Source organism: Drosophila bipectinata, chromosome 2R (assembly GCF_030179905.1).
Source record: "Drosophila bipectinata strain 14024-0381.07 chromosome 2R, DbipHiC1v2, whole genome shotgun sequence".
Classification (NCBI taxonomy): Eukaryota; Metazoa; Arthropoda; class Insecta; order Diptera; family Drosophilidae; genus Drosophila; species Drosophila bipectinata.
The window spans coordinates 22967128-22979342 of record NC_091737.1 but is presented as its reverse complement, the minus strand read 5'-3'; the positions used below and the strand labels follow the sequence as shown (position 1 = coordinate 22979342).

General features: G+C 51.7%; 5 protein-coding genes across 10 annotated transcripts in view; 2 read left to right on the top strand and 3 right to left on the bottom strand.

Annotated features, from left to right (window-relative positions):
- pk (prickle) overlaps positions 1–12215 on the bottom strand; it is a 62415-nt gene that overhangs the window by 25195 nt on the left and 25005 nt on the right. Inside the window, exon 1 of one of the 5 annotated variants that reach the window (XM_043210345.2) lies at positions 963–1202. The exons of 2 other annotated variants lie outside the window; for them this stretch is intronic. The gene's annotated coding sequence lies outside the window, so the exon portion shown is untranslated. Of the gene's footprint in view, positions 1–962; positions 1203–12215 lie in introns of those variants that run through there. 2 more of the 5 variants (XM_017238070.3, XM_017238071.3) reach the window with 2 other exon arrangements.
- Positions 2656–4956, bottom strand: LOC108123103 (uncharacterized). The gene has a single exon (XM_017238077.3). The coding sequence runs from the start codon at positions 4947–4949 to the stop codon at positions 2772–2774; it is 2178 nt and encodes a 725-aa protein (XP_017093566.2). The 5' UTR covers positions 4950–4956; the 3' UTR covers positions 2656–2771.
- On the bottom strand, positions 4960–6874 carry LOC108123104 (uncharacterized). Of its 2 annotated transcripts, none has more exons than XM_017238079.3 (2): positions 6463–6874; positions 4960–6384 (listed from the first exon to the last, which is right to left on the bottom strand). In XM_017238079.3, exons 1-2 carry the CDS (start codon positions 6851–6853, stop codon positions 5156–5158), a joined length of 1620 nt encoding a protein of 539 aa, XP_017093568.2. In that variant the 5' UTR covers positions 6854–6874; the 3' UTR covers positions 4960–5155. The 2 variants fall into 2 exon arrangements, with proteins under 2 accessions (XP_017093568.2, XP_070134277.1); XM_070278176.1 differs by having other exon boundaries at positions 4960–6407; positions 6463–6600.
- Positions 6959–9484, top strand: LOC138926014 (uncharacterized). Its single transcript, XM_070278175.1, has 2 exons — positions 6959–8263; positions 8322–9484. The coding sequence occupies exons 1-2, from the start codon at positions 7100–7102 to the stop codon at positions 9387–9389; spliced, it is 2232 nt and encodes a 743-aa protein (XP_070134276.1). The 5' UTR covers positions 6959–7099; the 3' UTR covers positions 9390–9484.
- LOC108123101 (uncharacterized) lies at positions 9570–12166 on the top strand. Its single transcript, XM_017238075.3, has 3 exons — positions 9570–10134; positions 10187–11131; positions 11188–12166. The coding sequence occupies exons 1-3, from the start codon at positions 9721–9723 to the stop codon at positions 12109–12111; spliced, it is 2283 nt and encodes a 760-aa protein (XP_017093564.2). The 5' UTR covers positions 9570–9720; the 3' UTR covers positions 12112–12166.

Genomic DNA, 12215 nt, shown 5'->3' with positions numbered 1-12215 from the left:
ATTTAGAACTACACTATCTCAAGAGCATTAAATTTAAATTGGTATGTCAGGCAATTAGAAATCAAAGATAAATTCGATTCCCAGCCCACATGTGTGCCAGCAGTGGGCCAAGAAGTCAAATGTCTGTTGTCAATAAGGTGTTTCTCAGTTGGCAACCCATGTCCGCGGCCCACACACCTCGGCTCTGCAATTGCTAACAAGCCATTGTTGACACATTGGAGACCATGTAAGTCAATTTCATTACAATCCAACCGACCAACCGACTGGTTGTGGGTGGCAGCTGGCTCTGGTCGGATCTCTGGAGTGGATCTATTGCCGTGGCTAATTGGATCAAGCGGCGGAGGAGAAAGCCGGGTTGCGGAGGAGCTGTATGCTCGGTAATCAAATTATTTTGGGGCTTTTGGCCAAGTGTTTTTATGGCCAGACAAGTCATGTAGCCATGTTTTATGTGTTGCGGGGCAAGTTGTAAGCTTATTTGGTTATGACTTCATTCCGCGATGCTGTCTTAAGATGTGAAGTATGTGGCTGGTGAAAGTGCGCGAATAAGACTCGGCGCATCTAAATAAATCAAGGCATGTGCATAAGTCTATGACGGCTACTATCTGGTATCTGTCGGCGAACCGAGTTCGTTGCTCAAGTCTTTCGTTTGCCCCCCGGCCCCCGTTGGCCGCTCGGTTCTTGGCCACTCGATAGGCCCATAAAAATATTGGGCTAGGGCAGCCGAGAGACAACAACGCCTGTCGTCGGCCTGTGCCCCGCATATCAAATCGGTCTCGAATTTCATTTGATTTTCAATGCATTTTTATTGTCGCCCCACCTATGGCTGTCTCTCAGAAAGTATCTGTATCTGTATCTTGATCTGGAGGCGAGCTGGAGTATCCATGTGTATCCATAAGAATGGTTTCAGCCTATGAATCGCAAGTTATTACATTAATTTTGAGCACTTTTTTTAAACTGATTACACTGCACTGGATTAACCAACAAACTGGATTATTTGAAGCCTTTTGTTGGCTGGGGATTTTGGTTTCTGGGCACTTTGCACCGGTTCGGGGGAGAGGAAACGATAATTGACAGATCTGGTGCAAGTTAACACGATGCACGGTATCGACATCGACGGCAAAACACAGGTAACAGCAGGTAACAGGTGTAAGCCCAACCGATCGCGCCGGAATCTCGAAAACTTTTAAAACTTGAATGTGGTTCCCAATGTGATCTTTTTTCTCACTTTGTGATGGCCACACTCGGGTGGCTCATACATGTTGGATCCACATGTTGGGGCTTGGGGCAGAGTTGTGTGCGAGTGGGAGCCTCGATATTTCGACTCGCTCGCTCTTCTTAAAACCCATCCACATGCGATCCACATGGAAGTGGCCAACATGCTCGAGGTGGTTCGATGAAGCAGAGGTTTAGGCTTTATTAAAAGCCTAAAAGTATGCAAGGCTTTTTTTGTAAGGCACAATATCGCATGGGAGAAAGGTTTTCTTTGAGATAAAGTTGAAGAGGGAAGATAAGATTAGTAATATATTATAGTAAAAGGTAAACTAGTCTTATTACATCCCAAAAACCTATTCAAAAGACTGACATTTACAAATGATAATCTTCATGTTCTCTAAAAAGGTAACTATAAAATAGGATTTGTCTAAAAGTAGCAGATACTTTTACCTGTAATCCCTAAGCTGACCTAATTGGCAAGATAGACCCCTTTAGTGTCGCATATGACAGATGCGTGTTTCACGGCCTCTTAGCCATAAAGTGTCAACCGAGTTAGCCGCATGGGGGGTTCAAGGCTAATTGCCATTGACCATGTTAGTTGGTCACCATGCGAACGGGCTGGAGATCATTAGGCCGCACATTAGCAGCAGCCAGTGCGGTCGTGGGCTAATTAGACGCTGGACCCGAGAGTGCGAGCGGAAATGCTGCATCTTTTTGTTGCACTGCCAGAGATGCCACATGAGGCAGGCACATAATGTGTATGTGGTATGTATATGATTTATGATTTGTGGATCGGCGGCGTGTGAAGCTCCCGAGGTGCCGGTACTTCCAAAGACTTACCCACAGATGCGTGTACTTAACATAGAAGATGCGTTTTTTTTTCAGCTTACCTGCAAAGAAAACAACAATTTTAAGACTTTTAGTTAGAAAACAAAAATAGTTTCCGAAATAAACATGTTCTGGGGACTGGGGATTGGGGTTTGGGGTTGGTGTTGACGCTATCTGAAAATCAATTTGGCTAATTGCAGGCATAATGGCCTCGTTTGCCGCCACATTTGGAACGCCACCCCCGAAATGGGGGGGGGGGGGAAAAAGAGCAGCCCGGTGTGCCGACAACTTTTTGACACGCCAACTCAGGGGTCGTTTATTAGTGGCATAAAATAACCCCCAAAGTGTCATCAAATCAATGCAAACTAGCAGAAATCGAAGTCAAAGACAAAGCTCAAACTTTTCCGGCCGACATTTGCGCGCCATTAAGTAGGGCGGCGGTGAGGGGCGTGGTCGAGAAGTCCTGGAAAATGGGCAATTTTGTTGGCTCATAACGGCCTCTAGTAATGGGAAAAGTTCCCTTAATATGACAGGCACAGGTGTGTCCCAAGACGGCAAAAGAAAAAAAAACACAAACCAAAAATAGTTTTCTGGCCCCCCGGTTCGGACTAATAGATTTCCGAATCAATAGACCGTCCCTGGGGTTATGTGTTTTCTGTATTTCCTTTATCACTTTGGCAAACTTCAAATTTGGAGCTTAAGACAATCACGGAATTTGGCAGCAACTAACTTTAAACGTATTGTGTGCTTTCGATGACTGACACCACGTTCTCGGCCAGGTCGCACAGGTGCGAATAGGTCTGCATGTACAGTGAATCCCTGTAGGCCTTCCGGGAGCGCAACCTTTTGAGCAGATACCGGACGGGGTCCTCTTGGCGCAGCCTCTGCATCCAGGGCTTCGGCTCCGCAGGCTCCTCGCCGTCCTCCCCCTCATTTGCTTCGGCTTCCAGCAGCTTGGCCTGAAATTGTGTGACTTCCAGCTTGAGGGCACTGACCTCCATGGCAGCCATCATCTCCTCCCACTCCTGGATTCCGTTGCCGATGCAGCCGCGCACATAGATGAACCGGGATCGGTCCCGTTCAGTGCTTCGTCCGAAGCGGGCGGGCGAAAGCATATCCCCATCTCCAGCAGAACCTATCCCGCCTCCTTTGATGGCCTCCTCTACCTCGATTAGCTCTTCGAAGTGCAGCTCCCTCTCGCTGGGCTGGGGCAGTCGCAGGATCACCTGCCTGATGGTCTCCAGACGCAGATCCCAGGCAGGCTCCCGTGGCTTTTTCAGTTTCTGGTAGAGAGCCTTCAGGGTTTCAAGGTCGTCGAACCGCTCGCATCGGTAACCAGGGTTCTGGGCGTTGAAGACCTCCCGCTCGTCGAAGACCCGCTCGTAGGGACACACTACCTCGTGCGGCTGTATTAGCGGTACCAATGAGGCATGCTCCTGGGCCAGGGTATCGGTCATCTTCTTCTTGGACTTGGCGATCACTTTTTCCTTGATACTTTTCATCTTGCCGGTGTACACCGGCGACGGCACACACTTGCCACACAGCCGGACCACAAAGCAGCTGCGCAGCGTGCCCAGGACATTGGGGAAGATGCGAAGCTCGTAGCGAAGGCGCAACATGTGGCACTCACGTGGTCGGTACATGACTCGACAGACATGCACCTCGCCCGGAAATATAGTGAACGCCGTATCCCCCATGAGGAAAGCGTCAAGGGCATAAACCGGCGCGAAAGCCTGGCTGACGCGCTTTCCCGTATCCTGCATGTTCCAGTGGCATGTTACCACCAGGCGACCCACGTTCTCGATGCGCAGCAAGTCCTTGACCATGTTCTGGTACGGGTGGCACTCGAAGGTCAGTGACGCCACCTCTGGCTGCGGACATCGTCGGCCGCTGTTGTAGTAGAGCACGTCGTTGATCTTGACAGCGGCTCCTTTCACAGGAAAAATTTCAGTTGGCTGGAGGTCTAATTGAACCCTTCGCTCCTCGGGTACTGGAAGCTGGCTGCTACTGCTAACACTGTACATGGACGACGCGGAGAGTCTTTCGATATCAGGCTCATCATCATTCCCGCGGGACTCGTGGCGCAACAGTACTTCCTGCATGCACGAGCCCACCACCTCCAGGTCCTCCGTCTCCGGAAAGTGGTCGATTACGCGTTTAATGTCCTCGCTCTTGCGTTCGATCCGCTCATCCAAGACCTTCGACTGAAGCCACTGGGTGCGATTCTTCTTTGGCTGAAGGGGCTTGCCCATGATCTCCTGCTTGGTGGCCCGGGTCAGGGCGCTGATCTCCGGCCGGACTTTCCCGGTCCGCTCGGCGCGCGGCAGCGTCTCCTGAAGCGGCGGCAGGCACTGCTGAGCGTCGGGCTGCTCGGGGGTCACGACGGGCTTCCTCTGTACCAGCGCGGTGGGATTCATGCGGTCGGCGAGATCAAGGATGCGGGTGACAGTGCCCTTGTCCCGGGCCCCCACTGTGGTGGGCAGGTTGATCAGCATCTCGTCGGGTCGGCGACCCAGCTGCCGCTGAATCTTGGCCTGGACGAGTGCGCGGTCCTGGAGGGTGTCGTACCACAGCTTGAGACGAGGATCCATGTCCAGGGAATCCATCAGGTGGTTCTGCAGTGAGCATTGCGAGGAGGACACTGAGGCGTGGCCTGCATTGTGGTCAAAGATTTCCTTCACAATGTCGGTCACTATTGCCTTGGTGTCCCGCGCCGTCACCTCTTTGAGGGCGTTGGTTCTCGCGAAGTCCTCCACCGTGGAGGTGGACCCCATATCCATTTCATTTCTGTGCGACTCGATGAAACGATTCGGCATCACCGAATTCATAAAGGAGTATAGCCAGGAGCGGTGCCGCGACATGGGCAGGTGCTCCGAAGCCCTAATGTGGTCCCTTCTTAGTGAACTCATCTTGTGTATCTTGTGTGTTTATTATGTATTTGTATTTATATTTGCTTACTCGCTCGTCGAAAACTATGTTGCTTTTTGTTTTGTGTAAGGATAATTGATTAACAAGACCTGGTGATTAGAAAGTTACTTAAACTTTCTCTGACCAATCGAATTCTAGTAGAAATTGTAACCAAAATGTTTAATGGATGCTACTTGAGTTACTTTTCCTACATCTCACTAGATTCCTGCAGGGATTCGATGATGGACACTATATCTTCCACTGTGTTGCCAATCATTCCGTACAACAACGTATATATGGATTTGATGAAGTACATGTAATCGACTGACTTTTTCTCCAGCTCCATTGCCAGTTGCTCCCATTCGTCCAGGCGACTGGCAAGAAGTCCTCGGACGTACAAAAATCCTGAATTGCCCCGCTTCTGCAGCAGCCTCGGGGAGTCTGACTCCGCCAGCGGAAGTTCCAGAGGATTCCTTAGCCCATCCAGCAGTGTATTTAGTTCCTCGGATAGTTGGATTCGCGCCTCTACATCCCGCACAGCAAACACATAGTGGAAGAGGCATTCCACGCTGAGGTCCCATAAGTTTGATGATCTGGTTATCTTCTCAAAGAAGGCATGGAGCCTCTCCAGATCTTCATAGGTTTGGCAGAAATACCTCTGATTCAGGATGTTGAAAACCTCCCGTTCCTCAATCTCACGGACATACGGGCACAGCACAGGCCTCTCCTGCGCCTGCTCGTCTTGTTTCAGCGAAAGACTTTCCTCCACCGACAAGAGCCGGGCTCGGGTCTTCTCAACTGCCAGGCGCTCCAGATACTGCATGGACGGGGTGCAACGTCCATGGACATTTAGAGTGAGTCCATAAGGTCGGCGGAAAAAAATACCAGGTTGGGTGCAAAGCAGCCATCGCATCTTGACAATGGACACCTTCCGGGGCTGGTAGAGTATCGTCACGTCTCTGGTTTCGCCGATGTGGAGCTGGAAGCATTGGGTGTCGAAAATAAAGTTTTCGGAATCGTCCTTAAGAAGTGTTCCATTGTTGGAGAAGAAGTTGACTCGCCGCCAGCAGCATCGCAGCATCACCCGACCACTGTTCTCAATGCGGACCACTGTGCGAACGTGACGTTGGAAGGGATGGCAGGTGAAGGTGCGCTCCACGATCGGCGAGAACTCCGGCGTGCCTGGTCGGTAGTGTATTCCGTTGATGCGAACGCATTGTAATACACAGCTGTCTCCGCACTTATTGGTCATGGAGTAAGGCTGAGTGGAGTCGGGCATCGTCGCCTTGGATCCGGACCGCTTCCGAGTTAGGCGAGGCTCAGCGCTGGCTATGGAACTGCTACTATTGAGATCCAAGGCCAAGTTACTGAAGCCGCGGAAGATCTTATCGGGGACTTTCATCTCGTGTAGGCTGGGAACACAGCCACAGATGGTATCTGGGTAAACGTCAAGTGAAGAACTAACCTCACCATAAGATGCAAAAAGTCACCAACAGTGTGGGAGGATGTATTTACCAGGACGTGAAAAATGAACTATCTCTTGCTCTGTCATGTCGCTGCCAGGTGTTTCTTGAGCTGTGCCCACTATCTCCAGAAAGTCTTCAGGTCTCTGAGGACGGTTGTGAAGCATTTGGGCTGGTCCCCTGCCTGTCTGGGCGCGCAGCTTCTCCTGCAGGGTTCGTCTTTGGAGGAGCATGTCCTTCCAGTACTCGAGTCGACGATCCACGCTGCACTTGCTTCTCCTCCTCGCCGGGCAGGACTCATCCCGTGAGTCCGAATCGTAGTGGCCTTCTTTGGGCTGCTTCTTCAGCAAATCGTCGATGAGGTCATTGGCCAAGTCACCAGGATGCTGATCCTCTTTGGCAGAGCCCTCACCGACCAACAGATTCGCAAGACTAGGGTTCATTTTATAATTTTTGAACAAATTCAAGGGTAACTGTGTGTTGAAGTATTTTGTATGAAGAATTATTGTAGAGTTTCAACTGTAACTTCGTAAACTTCATTCCAAAAACAGAGCAGTGAGTTTAAAAAGTTTCTGACTTGTAAAAATAAAATCAATTCTACACTAAAACACAAAAATACAATATTGACAATATTGGTCGCACACCTGAACGATAACACTTCCGTGAACTACGAACCTTAAAACGCAAAAATGATTGGCAGAGGAACGGCGGCCAGTACCTCCAAACGGAATACAGGAAGGAATACATCGAGGGTGGATGCGTCGGCTGTAGATACCCAGGAAAACTACATGAACATGGACCTTGACGATGACGAGCCGAACGTGCTGCACCACATGGGCACAAAGACCATGGAGGAGATCTTGGCAGACGTCCTGCGCCTGGAAAACTTTAATCTGAAGCAGAGCTCCACCTCGGGGGATTACTCATATTTAAGGTATGGCAACTCGGTGATATCAAAGCCGTCAATTCTTAAAAAGGAAAAAATGGATACGTCCTTGGACATGGACCCCCGCCTGCGCAACTGGAACCGCGTGCTGAACCAGCGCCAGAGAATCCAGGAGCGCATCGAGCGCCAAACCGGCAAGCGGGCAGAAGATGTGCTTTTTAACCGTCCGACGACCATAGACGACGCCAGCAAGAAGATGATCCTTCGCATCCTTGACACCGCCGACCGCTCGCGCCCCGCCGACCTAGTTAAGGAGAAAACCATGTTGCGCTCGCTTAAGGCGCGAAACGATCCAGAGACTTGCTGTGAAATTAAAGAGCTTTTCTTGGCCAAACCGAAAATACAGGAGGTGGAGTTCGTCGGATTGCCACAGGTGACCCAGAAGGAGATTACTTCCATAAACGTACCCCCCGATGCTCCCGAGAGTCAGTGGCAACGCTCCGAGGTGCTGAGCAAACACCTCGAGGACCAGAAGGGTTCCATCCAACGTGTGCTGGAGTTTGCGCCGGATATCCATAAGCTGCAAGTGATTCCCACCTACACAGTTCCAATTTCCGAGACCCCGATGATCACCAAGCTCGCGGAGGCTGATATTCTGCCTCTCTCCGGCGGCTCCACCGTGGAAGAGGAGGAGGACGAAACTGACCATGAGCTCGAGCCAACCCTCTTCGAGGGCGAGGAGGAGCGCCTTTCCAAGGAACCGGAAATTGCGCCCGCCCCCAAGGAGAAACCGGCTTACAACGTGGAGGTAAATGATTTGGATCCGTATCAGGACATCGAGGCAGTTATGATAAACGGTATACTTTACGATTATGATAATTCAAACAAAACCACCGGCAAGAACATCCAACTGGAGCTCAAATGCGACCCGCACCAGCGAGTGCTCAAGACTTTGCTGGACATCCAGGTAACTTATAGTCAGAGTACATCCCAAACCAAGAGGTTATAACTCTTTTTTTTAACAGAATCTGAGCAAGAAATTGGTAAACGTTCACTGGCAGCCAAAAAATCGTATTCGCACTGATCGGGTTCCTATGAATTCCGAGCTGATCTTCGAACGCAGAGAGTTCATTTTGGAGCCACTGGAGCGGCGTATTGTCCGGGTGATGTTCCAGCCGCAGCACGTGGGACTCTACACTCTGCGCTATTCTTTGAGCATTGTGCGGACGCCGTTCTGCAACGGCCGCCGCCTGGAAGTCATCATAAAGGGCCTGTGCACCATGCCGGAAGTATACAAACGCCGCCTCGAAAAGCACAAGCAGGCGCCGGTCAACAAGCAGCAGGAGCAACAGGCCCGGGAATTGCTAAACTTGCACGCCACCCTGGCTCCGATCATCGAAAACCCGACACTACTGTGCCCCTACGAACGGGCACTCGACGAACGTGAGGTCTTCAATGCCCAGAACTTGAACCATCGCTGCGAGCGCTACGAGGACCTGGAGGCCCTCAAGGCCCTCTATTCCGTGGCCAAGAAGCCTCGCGATCGACCCTGGGACCTGAGCCTGGATAGCTTGCGCAAACTCATTAGCAAGCAGGAGAACCGCCTCATGCGCGAGCACCTGCACCTCCAGATGATTAGGATGCTGGAGCCAATAAAGTGCAACCGCTGCGAGGCCCTGGCCAAACTGGATCACAACCCGGAACGGGAACGCTCCTGCTTCATCTACGTCCGCGGCACCATCTGCAGTGCCGTCGACGAGTGGGAGAAGATGGCCTTGGGCCTGGACGACCAGTTCTTCAAGCTGGAGCTTCTGCGGGTCCTAGACGAGCGGAGGGGTCGCCCGGACAGGCTACTGAATGACGAAGAGATCACACAAGATTCGCAGACTTCGCCGGAGATCATCGGTAAAATAATCCCGTTTTTTAACGAAGCCAAGTCGTCCAACGAAGAGGAAGATATCGCGGCGACGGTCTCCAAGCGACTCAAGACCAGCAAGTACCTGCGGGATGCGCTCTACATGCACACCTACAGCCTGCTCTGCGACGTCGCCGAGGACATCGTGTCGGTCATTGAGAGTACCACTCTTCTCTGAGCTCGAATTTTCAACAAATATGTTGAAAATGTTCATATATTTTTCTAAACTGTTTAATTCTGCAACATTCAACCACAATAAAACTCGATTGATTGTATTATAATTAACCTAAAGATCTCATTTCTAGTACAGAATGTTTCCAAAATCTGCGTCCTAGTCACCCAACCAGATTGCTTCAAAAGGGTAATCTATCACTACAAAGTTGGCTCAGAAACTACTTGTCTGTCCGTTTAAAATTGTTATTTGGCAACAAAGTGAAGCTGCTCCAAGGACTTGTACATATATTTTTTCGTACCAAACATTTCAGCCGATAAGCGGAGAATCCTGCAAAATGGATATTCCGGATGATGCAATAGATTCGGATCCAGAGGCAACCAAGCCATCAAAGCAAGTTCAACATTCGGAGAACTCGCAAACGGGGGCATCCATGGTGAACCGGAAATTTAACTATATGGCTGCCGGGTCAGACATCTCCAAGTTCACGATGGCCAATCTGGCGTCTCTGCCATCCACCTCGTCAGCCGGAGGTGGAACTCCGGCCCCTGAGAAAGCACGAGAAGTGAAGACCGAGTCGCCCATGGGTAAGTACTCGTCGCGAATGGTGGAGGATATCATCAACCAGATCTTTGCGGAGCGCCGTGGCGACTTTCCCGAGACCTCTTCCTCCTGCCACGTAAACGCCATGAAGTTCCGGCAGGCCGAATGCGAACCACACATTGACAAACGGCTCCGATATTGGAAGGAGGTGAGTAGTGGGAGGTTGGATTACAAGACCTTACCTGATCCTTATGTTACAGGTGTTGCTGGAGCGGAAGAAGATGCAACTGCGCGTGCAGCAGAGGACAGGCAAGATGGCCAGTGAGGTGCTGTTCAACCGGCGCGCCACCCTGGAACATCGTGATGAGCAGACGGTCAAGCGGGTGCTGGATTACGCGGACCGCATGGAACCCGAAAAGATAGAGGCGCCTCCAGTCGCCAAGCTGGCCGATTTGCAGGATCCGTGCACCTGCGAGATAACGCTCGGCGTGGCGGCCACCAAACCAAAGCCGGAGATGGTTGGCTACAAGAACGTCGAGATCATTGGGCTGCCCAATGTAACCAAGCGGGAGCTTCTGGGCAGGGAGGCCTTGGAACAAAAAGCTCCCCCCGGATGGCTACAATCGGAGTTCCTCGACGAGCGTCTTCAGGGTCGCTTCTATGCCATTCAGAATGTGCTCGAGTTTTTTCCAGACCTGGACAACTTGCAGGTCACCGGTACTAATGTCTCCAAACTCATAACTGCTCCCCGTACAACTCTAGTAGGAGAAGAGTCTCTCCACACTATCACCAACACTGAAAGTCCTCCGATCTGTTCCGAGGAGTGCACCTACGGGTCCCTCGAGAATACCGAGGAGTACTCGACGGAGACTGTCGTTTGTGCCCCGGTAATCCCGGAACTGGGGCTGCAGGTCAATGGAGTGGACTACCTGTCGGGTGACTCCGCCACCGGCGGCATCAACGAGTGCTACGAAATCGTGACCCGCTTCTCCTGCGACCCTTTTCGGCGGCAAAAAAAAGCTGTCTTGCAATTGACCAACATCGGGCAGCAGACCCTGACCTTCTCCTGGAAGCAAAGCACCTACTTTTACAACCGTGGATCCTTGCTACTGGCCCGCGATAACGAGTTCCTGTTCGACCTGGAAGGCTTCCGACTTGCCTATGGGGAGTCCCGCAGCTTGGTGGTCCTCTACCAGCCACGCAAGGTGGGTACTCCAGCTCCACAGTAAACCCATAACTTTTAATTGTCTTTTGCCTCTAGGTTGGCATGGCCGTGGAGCTGTGGCTGCTGCACGTCGAGCCCCGAATCTTCTGCAGCCGGCAAGAGTCGCTGCTGCTGCGTTTCCACGGACGCTGCACTCCTCCGGCAGACTACATGGCCAAGCTGCTGGAGGCCCAATGTGCCTGCGTGTGCAAGTCAGATGCCGTGGCCGTCGACCAGCTGACCATGCACCTCAGCAAGCTGGTGCCCCTGGTGGTGGCTCCACCCGCCTGCTGCCCTTATGAGCGACCCTTGGACGATCGAGAGGCGTTCAACAGCCTCAATCCGGGCTACAATTGCACCCGGTTCGATGACCTGGAGATGCTCCGGAAATTCCACATGCGCCTCAAGAAGCCGCGTGAGCCCTTGTGGGATTTTAGACTGACCACCATCAAGGAGTACGTCCTGCGGGTGGAAGGTGTGGTGGAACGAGAGAAACTGTTTGCGGAGTTTACGGAGTACCTAGCTCCGCTGCTCGGACCCGCCGACTCCCTGGACACGACCTCCCAGCGAGTGGAAGAGAAGCAGCGCTCCCGGTTCATCTACGTGCGTGGCGTTATCTGCAACGGTATTGCCGAGTGGGAGGAGTTAATGTTCAACGTGGAGGACTCCTTCTTCAAGCCGGAGCTGCAGAGATTCTACGCCAGCCTGCTGGGAGACTCTGAGGAAGAGGAAGGCGGCGATGAGGACAACAACGAGCAGCCTCGCCCAGCCCCAATTACGGCCATCGACCGGGAGAAGCTGCTCGAGATCATTGGCGAAGCGGACTTGGACGAGACGAAGATCCGGGCGGCGGTGATGCGCAAGTTGTACCACTCCAAGTACTTCCGGGACTCACTCTACATCCAGACCTACTCGCATCTGTGCAACATGGCCGAGGACATAGTCTCAGTGATTGAGAGCACGGAAGTGGTGCCTTCCTAGGACACACCATACTTTATTTCTTGAACATAAAAGCAACTGCTTGTTTGGCAACTTTTGTGGTATTGGGATTTCTTTAAAGAAAATAGTGGAGTAAGGTAGTTGAA